The sequence below is a fragment of the Vigna umbellata genome, chromosome 1, assembly GCF_029865625.1.
Source record: "Vigna umbellata cultivar VRB3 chromosome 1, Vumbellata_1.0, whole genome shotgun sequence".
In the NCBI taxonomy this organism is placed as follows: Eukaryota; Viridiplantae; Streptophyta; class Magnoliopsida; order Fabales; family Fabaceae; genus Vigna; species Vigna umbellata.
In genome coordinates, this window is record NC_142165.1 from 85,294,247 (window position 1) to 85,310,002 (window position 15,756).

At 30.5% G+C, this 15,756-nt stretch overlaps 1 protein-coding gene across 2 annotated transcripts; it reads right to left on the bottom strand.

Annotated features, from left to right (window-relative positions):
- Positions 1-3,278: 3,278 nt before the first annotated feature.
- Positions 3,279-7,311, bottom strand: LOC124844668 (protein PIN-LIKES 3-like). Of its 2 annotated transcripts, XM_047321646.2 has the most exons (11): positions 7,194-7,309; positions 6,853-7,063; positions 6,684-6,763; positions 6,474-6,598; positions 5,742-5,863; positions 5,420-5,644; positions 4,844-4,936; positions 4,505-4,605; positions 4,096-4,148; positions 3,803-3,988; positions 3,279-3,528 (listed from the first exon to the last, which is right to left on the bottom strand). In XM_047321646.2, exons 2-11 carry the CDS (start codon positions 6,985-6,987, stop codon positions 3,404-3,406), a joined length of 1,245 nt encoding a protein of 414 aa, XP_047177602.2. In that variant the 5' UTR covers positions 6,988-7,063; positions 7,194-7,309; the 3' UTR covers positions 3,279-3,403. The 2 variants fall into 2 exon arrangements, with proteins under 2 accessions (XP_047177602.2, XP_087960668.1); XM_088104542.1 differs by lacking the exon at positions 4,844-4,936 and having other exon boundaries at positions 7,194-7,311.
- Positions 7,312-15,756: the final 8,445 nt, after the last annotated feature.

Here is a 15,756-nt window from a genome sequence, read left to right on the forward strand (position 1 = left end):
TTTTCAACATTATGTATTTTTTTTATATTTGTATTGTAATTGTTAATGAATGTACTTTATCTTAAATCATCAATAAAATTAATTTTGATTAATTTTTATGTACTTTACAATTTTATATATTTTATTTACTTTTTATTATAAAAAAAGATTATCCTATAAATTCACTATCTTTATCAGAAATTCAGGAAAGAGAACTTTGAGGTGTGATATGCTTTCTACCGTAATGGAAAGAAAGTTTTGTACTGATTTAGTTTTGTGAAGTTTATATGTTGGTGAAGTTATGACAAATATGTTACGAAATGTTGCATGTTAGGTAAGTGGGGTCCATCTTTTGTCTTCATTTATATATACATGAAAGGTGACAGCATTTGGAGAACTGTGTGATATCCAATTGGTCTGTTTCCGTTGAATGAATAAAGAAAAGGATGATTCCAACACATTAAGGTAAAGTTCCAAAGGTATATAAATCAGAATTGATATATGATTATATTTTTATCACGTTAAATAATCTTACATTACTTTAAAATCCAGACTTAAAGTAATTTTTTTTTTCTATTTTTATGATATATCTTTTAAGAATAAAACTGAAGTTTCATATTATAAAACAAACAAAAATATACGAAGATTAATTATAATAATATCACTTTCACGTTAGGAAAGCCAAAATGTTGTGTGAGAGTGAATAATATATTTTATAGACAGAAGAAAATGGTTTGAAAATACTGTATTTGTTTTTATTTATAAAAGTATATTTGAAAATGAGAGAATATATTTTATCATTGACATTTGGGAGATGACTAACAGCACATCACATATTCAAGTTTGATCTTAATTGGCTTTTATTTTCATTGTCGTGCAAGAATCGAGGAACATTAGAGTGATTCCATTCTAATAATTATATAAAAATAAAATAATTTCCCTCCTGTTTAAAAATAAATGAGCTGAAAGCCACATGTACAAGCATTCATGGTCTTATTTTATTGTTGCAAATAATTTTATGTAATATAGCATTATTTAATGATAATTATAAATCAACAAATGTTATTTTAACTTTTAATATATGTAATAAATTATTTGAACTAAGATATTATTTTAAATAATATATAATATTGCGTAATTACAACTCTTGAATTTTAAGTAATGATTAATAATATTTAATAATAATTTTTATATAAGACATTTTTTCAATTGAGTAAATTAACTAATAAATTTTCAAGGATTTATTTAGTGAAGGATATTGCAGATTTCAACAACTTTAAAAAAATGTACGATCCATGACTTAATATATATTCTTAAACAGAGGTGAAATGGATTAATTTTTTAACTTCGTAATAAGGACTTCTTTTATTCTATTCAATATAATTTACAAGCAAAAATTTGGGGATGACTTGCTTCTTATTATATCTTTTCAACTCCGGTTCAAAAGATTAAAAAATTGATTTTTATACTTTACTTTTCTAAAGTAAAAAAAAATAGATATGATTTGTAATTAATTATTTAAATAGTTTAAGTTTCAACTTTTTGATTAATTTTTTAATATTGTTTCAAATTCGAACTTTCTTATTTCGATATTTTGGAATCCTAACTCTGTCTAAGATTTTTAGACAAATTTCACTAAAATATTTATTATATTATAAAATATTAATTATAAATATCTTGAAAATATTTGAAATATATAGTATACGGACAGATAGTTTTAACAAAACTTTCACTTTAAAACTCATTTTAATAATAAATAATATATACTAGTCCTTAAAATTAAAATTTAAATATTAATATATTGATTGTTAGGTTAGATTGTGAAGTTAGAGTGAAATTATCACCACCATAGCTTTAATATTAAATGAAATTCTAAGCGTGAAAGTGAGAATATTTTATACGTAATTTGAAAAATTAGAATCGAAGAGATAAAAAAATTACAATAACCATATTCAAAAGAAGAAAAATGCAATACTTAGTGCGTGTTTAATTTTTTAAAGAGAGAAGACATAAGTGTTTTATTCGATTATACATTAGTATCTCCTAGACAGGTAGTTGCAGATTTGCAACACATAATCATGGAAGGTATGTAAGATTTTCTCCGCGTATCTTGTTTTGAACCGTTGCATATCTTTTCTTTCAAGTATAGTCAACGTTGAATGGATTCTTGTTGATTTTTTTTTGTGAGCTATGGGATATTCCGCTTATCCTTCACCTACTGTCACTGTCACAGTATCAAAATATTTTTTCAGCCTCTTATTCTCTTTTCTATCTTATATTTCCTTTATAATATCTTGGATTATTTATTTACTTTTTTAAGAGCTTCTTACGAGATCTTCAAAAAAAAAAATGAGAAGTTTAGAAAACAATTTTTTATTAGTTTTTCTGTCAGTTTTACAACAATGGGGCTCGTGGAAAAATAATAAATAAAAGATCTTATATGAAAATTTTAATTTTAACGTATACTTTTCCTTTAAATAGTAAATAACATGTAAATTTTATTTAAAACATATTATTTTTAGAATAAAAAAATAATATTCTTTTTGACCCTCCCTTCTTGGTCTTATATAAGAGGCCAAAAAAATCGTGCAGGTATTATACTACCCGACCTACAGATATCCGTTACCTACAAAAAATAAAAATAATAATTTAGCTTATATTTTATTTAAGTTCTAGTTTCGACCGACGATTATATGATTTTTATCGTCTCGACTAGACGATCACCATGTCATCAACGATGCCTTCATCGGAGCTCCTAGCGCTCTCAACACCTTTTGAAGTTGTGGATTTACTCCTTTTCTGTAATGTATGATTGCATGTGTGTACAATTCAGAGCGTCCAAGTTGCTTGTTTTCCTCTTTCAAGCTCATCATGTGTTGTCACATGTTCTGTCTCCTCCCAGCTATTCAGAACATTGAGGTTGTTCTTTTTCCTTTTTCAGGTGTCTTGTTGGAGAATCTTATATACTTTTTATGGTTTCTCTCTCTTGTTCATCCATAATTCTTCTACTATAGTCTATTCTGACCTCCCTTTTTGTCACCATTGCGTTTGACCTATCCATATATGTCTTTCCTCCCGTGGAAAGAGAATTTTTATTAGTTTATTTATAAGAGTATTGACATTTCAATAATGACATCTTTATCTACTGAATGTGAACAATACATTCCTCAAATAATTTGTAAGAGCAACTTCCAGGTTTGTTGTTCAAAAAATTATCACAAAATTTATCTTTTATCTTTAATTAGTTTGTTATTATTTTTTATTTGTATATTTAACACAAATGAGATTAATTTCGTATATTTTCACTGTATTCAATAGTGAGTTTATTAAAATAAAAAATAAATATTTCACTATATTCAATAGTGAGTTTATTGAAATAAAAAATAAATAAATATGATAACAGCAATAATATTAGTATACATAATCAAGACACTAGCCACATGAAGAAAGTTGACCAAAGAGTAACAGCAATTGACGCCAAAGCATATGTCCATAGCAGGATAACAGAACACTCACTTTCTCCAGCTCCAAACAACTGAACCATTGTCCCTGACAAATTGCAGTAGCCACACAAATTTATCACCAGTACTAAAACTAATTTATTCAAGACAAATATATTTTTAGTTTCTAAATTTTTAATACAAAATTGAAATTTATTTTTATAAAATTGAAAAACTCTATAAAGAAAATGACATGATCTTGAGATACTAGGCAAATCAATTAGAAATTCTGAAACTCTACCAACACATTTTTGTTTTCAGCATAACATTTATGATTGAATAAAAGGTCACTTTCTTTTGTAGGGAAGCTATGGGAAATATACCTAAGTTCATGGCTGGGGGAAGTGCATGTTGAAGCAGAAGCACAAATTGATATAAAGGATCTGATGGCACCAAACTCAAACGTATAGCTGCTTTCACCACTGCCACACCCAAAAGTGGCAGGAAAATATATTTTACTGCTACAATTCCCACAACTGTCCACAATGGAGCGCTTGATCCTTTCAAACCTGTCCCATTTGCAATAATTATTTTCTTTAAGCATTTCTTCAGAGAAAGAAAATGAAAAAACTTGTTCACATTAAAAACTTCAGTTAAACAAATCATAAAGTCTCACCTTTAAGTAGGTTTGCACCCATTATAAGAGTCAGGGTAGGGATGGCTGCCTCACTACAGAGAAATGAAAGTTAGTTGAGTGGGTTTAATTCAAGACCCAAAAAACAACACCAATACCCCATGACACTAATTATAACACCTTACACAGGCAAAACTTTACAAACTTCTTTATAATTATTAAAATAAAAAATATTATTAGATTTTAAAAGAATATTTATAATAAAATGAGGTATATTAAGAAAGCATAAAATTGATAAAGAATTATATACAACTTGAGATATGATAAAAAGTTGTTAGCTATTATTTATAACAATAACAAGTTTGTAGGTAAATGAAGATCACAAAGTTTTTTGTTAATTCTTATCTTTTCCAACTGAAAATGTGAAGAAGTAAAGTTGTGAGATGTGTACCCCAACATGGAAGTGGATTCTTCTACCACATTAAGCAGAGCATCCCTACCTATAAATAAATGACGTATTGGGGAGATTATACCAATCGCAAATCCAATAATCTGTAACAATACAAAAACAACACAAAAGATTTACCAAATAGTATAAAACTACCGTTGTCTAGATCCATTAGACCTCTTCAATTTTAGCAGAGTAAAATGTCCAAATGTATCAAACCAATTCATGCATCCATAGATTTCACATTATTAAAATATATCTTAATGCGTATATGCAGTAAATATTATAATGATAGCAGGTTGATAGCAGGTTGTTTCCAAGGAAATGAACCCTGAATCATACAGTTCCAATGGTTGATGGCGCAAACACAGCTTGCAAATTTAAGTTGCTTGAAATCACCCTCACGGAGTTCTTAACTTTACTTGAGATTGAAAACTGCAAAAAACACCTAAGAATCAGTGTTGTATATGTATATGCATCATGGATTGGCAGCAAACTTTTGTATCAGAAGAAGATCAATCATGAGATCTGTGAAAGTAAATAAATTGAATTCATATTATATATTATGCATTCAATTCGGCCTAAGTTACATACAGTTATGTTACTAGAGTAGAGATACTTGAAGGGTTAATTCTGTTGCCATGCTTCAATTTGAAGAATGCTAACTATCAAGACATTTTGTTTTGAACAATTTGCCTGGATTCTTTGCTAGGACTTGCATAAAATTATCCTAATGGAAATACTGCATTAGAGAGGATTTTAGTGCTAATATTCTCAAGAGTATTTAACATGTGAGTTACTCATGTGTTCTTAACTCTTTAAAATGCAGTTGAACCAATATTGTGAAGGGAAACTATCCAGAAATTTTAATCACTAAATAGCTATCTTTTGAAAAGGGGATTTTGTAGCAAGCCTCACTTTCTCCTGTGATTCTGTTTCAGGAAGCAGTAAGGCATATGCATCATCTATAGCATCTTTTGTAGGATTAAGTGTTTGTGAAAAATGATGTGAATGTGACTCTGATGCATCCCCCGAAGCCTTCAATATGCCGATGTCGTTACTTGAAGCGTCTTCTTTTTGGATTCTATTTACGGAAATCCTCATTATGTTGTAAACATATGACCATATATAAACTGCTCCAATCTGAGGTTTCCAAATGAACTCCAATAAGTTAATAACTTTCTTGGATAAGTGCTAACTATATCAACAATTGACAATTTAAAATTAACATATTGCATACCGCCATGGAAAGTGAAGCATAAGCCATCCCATACTGATAGCAAACATCAGAGTCTCCAAAAGGACTCCCACTCTCTTTACACATAGCAGGAATAATGATAATGGGCAAGTTCCCCAAATTTCCTGTTCATATTTACTCTAAAAAATGAGCTCAACCATAAGATGCATAAGGCAGATGATGCTGCGCAGGTTTAACACATATTATTAAAATTATAAACAATACATTGCAAACGTAATGCAGGCATCGGGACACCACTGGTGAAAGATATTTCTTAGTTTAAGTAGAACTTTATTGGGTACAATAAGCACATGACTCTCTTCAGTCAGAATTTAGGGTGGCATAAACCTCATATTAACATCGTTTCATAGGATGACAATTCCTTTTATTCTTTTTCATAATTTAAAATCTGCAGAAAAGTAAAGAGAAAGCCAAGAAGAGTTAAGACATAGGACAAAAATTCCGAATCAATGGAAATCTGCAGGTGACAAGCAGAGCTTTCATCTTCATGACTTGAGAACGAAGGTGGATCCTCTGCATTTGCAGGATGGTGTGAGAAGGAGAGAAAGACAAAAGGGTCCCACAGCACATGTTAACATTTTTTAATTTATTAAAAAAGATCTTGCAGCTCCCACTTAGATCTTGCAGAACTCAAAGTCTGTCTGAACAAAGTTATGCAGAAGTAAGATTACGTGTGTGGTTTGCTGCATTCATTTACTTGAGAAAAGTGTATACCAGCAGAACAGCAACCCAGGATGAGACCTTCCAGGTGTTGGGGAGGCCTTGTAATCTTAATCAAAATCCACCCTAAGGCCGAGCCTGCTACGAATGTGAAAAGAATATTGAACGGCATGAACCACCTAAACCACAGTAACAAAAAGTCACAAAAACATTAGTTACAGGATGCAAGCTTCTCCACACATAGCATTACAAATCAATACTCACAACTGAACAACACTCTCCAAGGTAATCGTTCTGGCCAGATTGATAGCCACCAGTGCAGGATTAAACACATAAAACACAAGCTGTCACAGAAGCAGAACCATTTTCAATAATCTACAAAAGCGAGAAAGTCAAAACAAAACAAAACAAAAACGATACTTATATCTGTAACCTGATTCACTTTCTTCCTTGCATCTTCTCCCAATAATGATACGTTATCCAGTGCAAGAAACAAGCCAACTGCAGTAACCAGTAACACTTTGATAACCGGGAAAGAAGCTACCGAAAGTAGCTGAAGAAACCCCATTATTCCGATTCCTCAGACAACCTTCGCCAATCCTTAAATAAAAGAAAATACGTTTCCGTGTAACAAAAATATGTATCTGGAAAAATACAAAACCCGAGCAATGGTCAGTCTCAAAATATCATAATAATAGCAATAACAAAAGTCACAAGAAAAAGGGCATTGAATAAAAAAAATAATTCTGTCCCATCCTCGTAGGACATGAAGACCTTGAAAATGACCGAACGCGTTCACGAACGTGGTGGAATTGGAGGAGCAACTCTACTACTCTTGTTAGTCACACCACACTGACATCATTAAGGAATTCGATTTGATCACTTAACGTGAACCAACAAAAAAATAAACGTGATATTATTATATTGTTATGGGTCAGCATTACATTAATTTCTAATTAAGATGTTTAGAAGTCGCCGAAAAAGGTGCTAGCTACTACTTTGAATCACCCTTTTCTTTGACATTGATCTGAATCAACTTGAAGTGGAATAAAATACAATTAGTAATTACAGTGAAACTTAGTTTATTATGTGTTCCTAATCATATTTAAATATACAGTGATAGATCCTACAACGAAATGATAATGATTGTATTAAATGGGTCAAACGATGGCGATTAAGAAACCACGTATTCAATTAACAACCGTATAACATACGTTCCATTATTTAATATTATAAACAGAAACAGAAGAAACAGGTACTTAAAGAACACGTGAGAAAATATTTTATTTTTCTTTGAGATATTTGGTGGTGCAATCAATCAAGCATGGTGTGGTAATGACTACATTAACATGTTTAAAAAGAAAAGCCAACACCATCAAAAGAGCCGTACCTTTTTTTCTCAAGTACAAAAGTAGTTCTTTGCACTTTATCAATTTGGTTTAACTTTTAAGGCTTCGTTTTTTACCATTAAGGAAAGCAGAATATTTATAAAAATTTGATATATAAATTATGGTCAGAACTTTTATATTATCAACTGGTTAGACCATGGGTTAAATGAAGTATTTTAATCAATGAGTTTTATATATAATTTTTGTGGTCTTACTAAAATTTGCTAATAATAAAATTAAATAATTTAGAAACATGATTATTTTTAGGCAATTATTTCAAAATAAATATTCAAATTATAAAAACGAACGCCCTTAGATTATGGTATATTACCCAAAGTCAGTGCCCCATGAATTGCGGGCTTGACTTTCCCAAATGCTTGATCGTGTTTCATCCGAGGATGTGAAAAATTGTTTTCTTTAGTTTTAAAATAAAATAATAATATAAGGAGAAAGTATTTAAATAAAATAGACGTAATGCCAAATTTGGTGATGAGTGTATGATATTGGATGAAGGTGAACCACAATCCATCTGACGCAATGAATAGATTTTCTTCTTCTTTATAAAACTCTTATTTCTTCGATGTTTATTTTCTATCTGTCACAAAATTATATGAATAAAATTTTCTTATTATATATACCTGCATTATACGCCAAAAAATATATAAATATTAAACTTGGATTTTATTTTTATTTTTATTTTTAAAGAAAATCTTCAGAAAAATGATAAATATTCAGGATAAAAAACGGTTGGGTGCAATTTTTTTGGAAGAACGTTGGGTACGGTGTCCTATTCGAAGACCACATTCATTGATGAATAGTAATTTGTTTGGACTATTTTTTGTTTTCATCACGTTATGGTGTTTCGAAAGGAGGGAAAAGTCCTTTATGAATATTTGGAAATTCAATATTATTTGTCAGATAATAACATGCATTTTTTTATAATGTAAAATTTTTTAGTTATTCATTTATTGAAACTAATCTTTTAACAATAAAACGAGCTATCTGTTGTTCTTCTCTTAACAACCAAAACCAGCTACTGGTCAATCAATTCATCAAACAAAACTCTAATTCTAACAACTTATGTTTATTACAGTTAGGTCTTTAATTTCCCTGAATCAAAGTATTGAAAACTATTCAAAAGCATTATAAATTATGTTAGCTCACAAATTTTATTCAAATACATCAATTTAGAAAAATTTGAAAAATAATGTTATTGTTTTAGGTAGTAATAATTGCTTAATAATTTTATTACTTTAAGCATTATTCAAGAGGAAAAGTAATGATTTGAGAACAAAATTATTACTAAAACTGTTCTATACATTTTTTATACATGGGTATGCGTATATGCATTTTCCCGAAAGTTGCAGTTATTATTCAATAATTAAAAAAAATATCAAACAAAGCTTAAAATAAGTAAATTGTTAAATGATTAAAAAAATATTCTTAATTTGTTAATAAATGTTATCATAAATGCATTTTGTGGCTATTTATAACTATTATTAAATGTTAACTATATTTGAAGATTAAAAGTAGAGTACTTTCAAATTAAGAGATAAAAATAAAGCGATAGGTTAAGATTTATTAACCGATAAAAATAAAATTATTTTATTTTTGTGGACTTTTTTTATTGACAAAAATCATTAGAACCAAGTCAAGATTTGATATTCAACTATGATGTAAATTAATTTCAATTGATATTATTAAACTATTTATTTATCAAATGCAAATCAGTATTATTTACCCGGTTGGCGTTTGTCAGAACTTTCTTAGATAGTGTATGTCAATTAAAATTTGCTTGTTTAAATCTGTAGTTTTTTTCTTATTAAAACTGTTTGTTGAGATCTTAGTAGCTACTTTTCTGTGGATGCCTACATGAATTATTTCTTCAGCACTAGTGTTATTTACTGATAATTTTATATTTAGTATTTTTTATATTTAATGGTAATTCAAAATCTTTATTAAAAATTAAAATTTAATAAGTTTTAATTGTTTTATCGAAATAAAATATTTACAAAAAGTGTAATAAATAAATAGATTGATAAAAATAAAAAAGTGAAACATAAAAGGAAATGAAAAATAATTATACTATCAAATTGGTATACAATAATAAAAAACAATATTTTACGAGAGTTTAAAATAAATGGTTTAAATATGTTTTTAGTCCCTACACTATTGGTCGTTTTTGGTTTTCGTCCGTCCCTTCTTCAAAATAAGGTACAATTTGGTCCTCGTTCTTTTCGAAACGTTCGTTTTAATCCTCAAAATTTTAGTTTTAGTCCTCATTTGTTGCTAAATGAGGACCAAATTTTTAAACAGTGTTTAATTTTCGAGAATTAAAACGAATATTTCGAAAAAAATAAGACCAAATTGTACTTTTCTTTAAAATAAAAACGAAAATCAGAAACGACAAATAATTTAGGACTTAAAACATATTTAACTCAAAATAAATTAATGTCACGCAGATCCCGTTTTATGACGGTAAGATCCACGTGAAGAAAGTGCAGCATAGCAATGGAATACGTCCATGTCATCACAACAGAAACCAACACCTACTACCATCTGGACTAAGGTATCTATACCAAGTTCGGATTACCGACAAACATGTAAAACCACACTTTCACACAAACCAATAACGTATATACATTCTAAACTTCAGCACCAAGTTAAAACCGACAACTTCATTAATACCAACCAATCAAATTCACTTATAGATAGACTTTTGTCAGTATACATAATGCATGTTTAGTGAAGTTTCTTTTTCTTTTGTTGAAAGTTCACGCAATTTTGATAAAGTTCGATTATATAAATATACGTAAATTTCATTTTCAAGTCATGAGTTAGATTTAAATTTAAATTTAAATTTAAAGTTTACTTTTTAACATTATATTAAAATTTGATAAAATTTATTATAATTAAATATTTTGTTTGTTTGATCTATTTGTTACTTGTTATCGACATATTTTTTATTGTGTGTTCTATAGAAAATTGCTAAAAATTTTGGCTCATGCACTTAGTAAAAAATATAAGTGATATGATTAATATAAAATTATAACTAGGATGTCATTAAAAGTTTATTATGTAATATCATAAGCAATATTTTTAATTTAATGAGGGATAAAATTAGAAATTTTACAAGGCAAAAGTTACATAAAAGGATTATAGTTTCCATTTGTTTAAAAATATAATTCCCAATATTTTTATTTTCATCCCTATTAAAAGAAAAATTAAAGAAAAAATCTAAAGTGCTTTACATTTAGAAGATCACATATTTATTACTAATATGATCATCATAATTATTTTCAATGATAAATTCAAGTATGCTTTTATATTCTATTTTCAACATGAATTGGAGTGATTAATATTTAAAAATAATATTTAATTGTACCGCAATTTTAGTTTTATATGGAAACATATTTTTACAATTGAAATAACTTAATTATATTGTATTTGTATAGGGATGGTCACTTTTTTTTATTACATCTATAGTTTGTGGTTGTTATGATCCACGAGGAAGAAAAAATGTTAGGACAAAATAAATTGTTCAAATATTTTGATTTATCAAACTAATAAGTTTTTAAAAAGAATGTGTTTACGTTGTGACAATGCTTAAATATGGATTATGACAAAATGTAGCATTTTGCTTCTACAATTTATATGTTGGTATGCTTTAAATACTCTTAAAGAAGCAGTTCTTTGGTTATCTTATTATGGCTTGTAAATTATATAATTACTCAACGGTCCAGTCAAAAAGCCAGTAAACTTGTGTACCTTTTTCAAACAAAAATGTTTGTCTGCCTTGCCACAAGATTTCACAACGAGAAAACTAAGTGGAAGTTTAATACTGTCGAAGTGACAAGTAAGTTGATGAAAAATATTTCATGTTTCCAATAGATACCTTTCTCTTTAAGGAAGGAAGAATAAGCTTATTTTAATTCAAATTATCTCAAGCTTCAACAATTCAACCCAACTTATTTATATAATCTTAGTTTTCTTTAAAAATTTCATTATTATTATTATTATTATTACAAGAAATTTTATAATTATCAATGAATTTTTATGAAGGAAAATAATCTTGTCAATAAACCTATATTTATTAAAAGATTTTACTTATAAATTTTAGAATTTAAATTATTGATATTGGTAATTAATTTGTTAGTAGGATACGTTGATAAATTATAATTTTTATTATTGACGAATAATTTCATTAGTAATATATCTAAGGTTAATTTCATGGATAAATTATAATTTCCATTATAAAAAAAATTCTCAAAAAATATGCTGGTAAAATGAGCAATAAATTTTTCATCAAATCTAATAATGAGAATCTTTTATATATTACCGGGAGACGATTGAGAAGAAGAATAAAAGTATGAGGAGAAAGAGAAAGAAGAAGATCAAGACGAGGCACAACAAAATTAGTAATTGAAATATTTTAGATTTCAACTTTTTTGTTTGGATAAAGCATTTTAATTTTTATTTTAAGGTAAACTTAATTCTATCTTTGAGTTTCTGTTGAGTTAGCTCAACATTTGATTTAGGTCAATTAAAAAACATTCAAGTTGTGCCGAATAAACATGACCTTTAGTCTGGGTTGACTCATCTCAACCTTCAACTAAGGTCGATTCATTTCAACGATCATTCCAAGTCAACTCGTCTTGACCTTCAATGTGAGCTAACTCAACTTAACATAAGCCAACTTGGATCGACCTTCGGTAAGGCTGCCTTGAATCGGTTTTGACATAGACTGTCTAGACTTGACCTTCGACCCGACTCGACTCTACTCGTCTCTTGACCTGCGTTGACTCAGTTCAACCCTCGACTCAACCCTTGGTCTGGGCTGACTTGGTTGTACCCTCGACCTAGGCTTACTTGGCTCAACCTTATTCTTGGGCTGACTCGACTTGATCCTATTCTCGGGCCGACTCGACTCAAGGCTCATCTTGACCGACTTAACTCGACCTCTTCCCAAGATAACTCAGCTTTACTGTCAGTTTAGAACCACTTGGCTCAACTTTGATCCGAAATGACTCGGCTTGGCCTTCAGCCCAAGTCTACTCGACTAGAGATGACAATGGCGTTGGGTACAAACAAAGTCCCACATCGGATAAAATAAGAGATGAACGTGAGTTTATATACACATAAGATACCTCCATTGGTAAGAGGTCTTTTGAAGTAGTACCAAAAGCAAATCCGTGAGGGCTTGACCCAAAGCGGACAATATTATCAGTGTGGAGATCTATGTGTGTGTTGAAACTCCCTACAAATGGTATCAGAGCCCATGGTTCAGGTTTGGTAACCGGGCTCAAACGAGTATGTCTTTCCATGATCTGGTGAAGCCTTGGCAGGGTGGCCAATGGTAGATAGCCAGATGAATCATGAGAGGTGGAGAGTAAGAGATGCTTAGTGTTGTGAACATGGATCGTGAAAGACGACAAAGAGATGCTTAGTGGTTCCGTTGTAGGGGAGGTGGAGGTGGAGAACCATAGTCCTTTGTTTGAGGGGAGGATATTGGGTACAAACAAAGTCCCACATCGAATAAAATAAGAGATGGACATGGATTTATATACACATAAGATACCTCCATTGGTAAGAGACCTTTTGGAGTGGTACCAAAAGCAAATCCGTGAGGGCTTGACCCAAAGCAGACAATATCTTACCGGTGTGGAGATTTATTTATGTGTTGAAGCTCCCTACAAATGGGTCGAGTCGGGCACGAATAATGTCTACCCGAAAACCAGTCCCACACAAAAAATTTAACACAATTTCGGGATGCTACTAAAAACTTAGATTTTTTTTTTCATGCTTATTCTAAATGTATTTATTTCGCATCATAAAATAAAATTAAGATGATTATTTATTTCATAAATAATTGTTTTACTCAATAAAAATTATTTCAAACAATAGTAAAACATTTAAAAATATTCAATAATTAAAATTTAATCAAAATACACTTGAAATAAAAGAAAATGTGTTTCGAAAGCAATCTCAAGCTCCTCACTATTGTGCATTCAAACCATCATCTGCAACATTATTTGTTCACATATAACACAAGTCATATGATCATCGGAGGTGGGAATCTGATGACATACCCTCTAAACATAGCCTAAACACATTCAAGAAGAGCTAGAGTCATCTATGTAAGGTAAAACAAAGCCCTTTCTCTTAGACCATCATGGAGCACCTCTAGTAGATTAAGAATATTTAGATCTTGTATTAAGGGTCAAGTGGTGTAGGATTTCTTTTTAGGCTTTGTATTAAAGGTCAAGTAGTATAGGATTTTTTAACAATCTTGCTTAAGTTATAAAACAATATTTACGCCCAGCTTAAGTTAATTATGGGTGATCAGTTTTGTAACCCTAGCTTGATGGAGGGTGTTCCACATGAGACATGGTGACCACATGAAAAACTCTAAGTGAAGAGTTTTCTTATAAAGGTAGTGGTCATATGTCATTTTTCTAGTGTGACTTAATTGCGGACAAACTGATTTCAAATGAGGCCCTCCATAGTTATAACAACTTATTGGCCTTTGCTGCCCAGATTGACCACAAGAATCGGATGACTTTGCAGAAGAACCTTTGAATCCAGAAGGAAAATAAGAAGGCCGAGAATAAGGAGTTCTTCTGGAATCAAAATTACCTCTAGATACGCTCAGTCCTTCAACCCTCTATTGTTGATTATGCTAAATTTCTACTTACTCTGCAAACCGAACATTATTAAGAAAGTACTCAGTGTAAAACTTCTGCTTAAAAACTTCCTAAGAGATAGGTGTACCACTTCTTTCTAACAACATCCTCATGCTACTCCACCAATGGCTTTCTTCCCCAGTCAGCAACTACTTTGAATAATTCAACCTGCTCTCGTCCGGACACTTCTTAGCATTGAAATTCCTCTCCAAGTCTTTGAAACACTGGTCGGCCTCATCTGGACTGCACTTCCCACTGAACTTAGCCGGATGATGTTGTAGGAAACTCTCTAAGCTCCATTCTTGCTGATGAATAGCAGAAGAAGTAGATGACCCAGTTGTAGTCTTGTCCTTCAACATCAAATCCACATACTGCTGTTGAGACCTCTCTGTTGAAATCCGAGTGGTCTCCAAATGTTGAAGAGCCACCGTATTCTGCTAAACTAATGCGACGTTCTGTTGTTGCATTTCCGTGATTATTGATTTCATCAATGTCGTGGAGTTAGGCGCATCCATAACCGCAAGTGAGGGAGGAAGAGACCTAGATGCCATCTTCCAATTATACAGAAAGAAAGAACTATCAGTCTAACTCAAGGGAACAAGGACATTATCTAAACCGAACGCTGACTACAGCCAAAAGCCAAATCAGCATAGCCAAGTAAATAACGAAAACAAACAATACATGATCGAACGGTAACAAATAAAACATTCGGTCACAAGGTCAATATAAGACCAGACGGTCACTATGAAACCGAGCGGTCAAATACCATAAATAGAAGGGTCTAAATTTCAATCAGAATTGAGAAAAAAAAATCATCTCCGGTAAAAGTCATGAGTGTGCACCCTCATTACTTCTATCAAGACATTCTCTGTTCTTAAAACTTCCAGTTATATCTAAAATTTTACCATCTAAACTTGGAGAAAATGGTAGAACATACCATTTGGACTCAACTTTCCATAGTAAAGACACGGTAAACCCACAACTCGCAGGTCGTTTTAGGAACTAACTGCTCTGATACCATTAATGTAACATCCCAAAAATATAGTTGTAAACTATACTTAAGAGTTCTTACATTTACAATAAGATAGAACAGTTAGAGGAAATAAAGCTAACTTACAGTTATCCTAAAATAACCATAAATTAAAACTTTACAGAAACAATACTAATACACACCAAAAGAGCTTACCGATCGGTCATACAAGAAGTGTATCGACCGAACGGTCCTACACAAATACAACAGGAGTACAAGATCGAGCACTCTTCATA

Excerpts from the sequence above, each read along its gene's own strand:
- LOC124844668 (XM_047321646.2), bottom strand. The coding sequence starts at position 6,987 with ATGGGGTTTCTTCAGCTACTTTCGGTAGCTTCTTTCCCGGTTATCAAA. Across the intron at positions 5,645-5,741 it reads ATGCTTCACTTTCCATGGCG|ATTGGAGCAGTTTATATATG; the intron begins GTATGCAATATG and ends TGGAAACCTCAG. Across the intron at positions 4,149-4,504 it reads GAATCCACTTCCATGTTGGG|TGAGGCAGCCATCCCTACCC; the intron begins GTACACATCTCA and ends ATTTCTCTGTAG.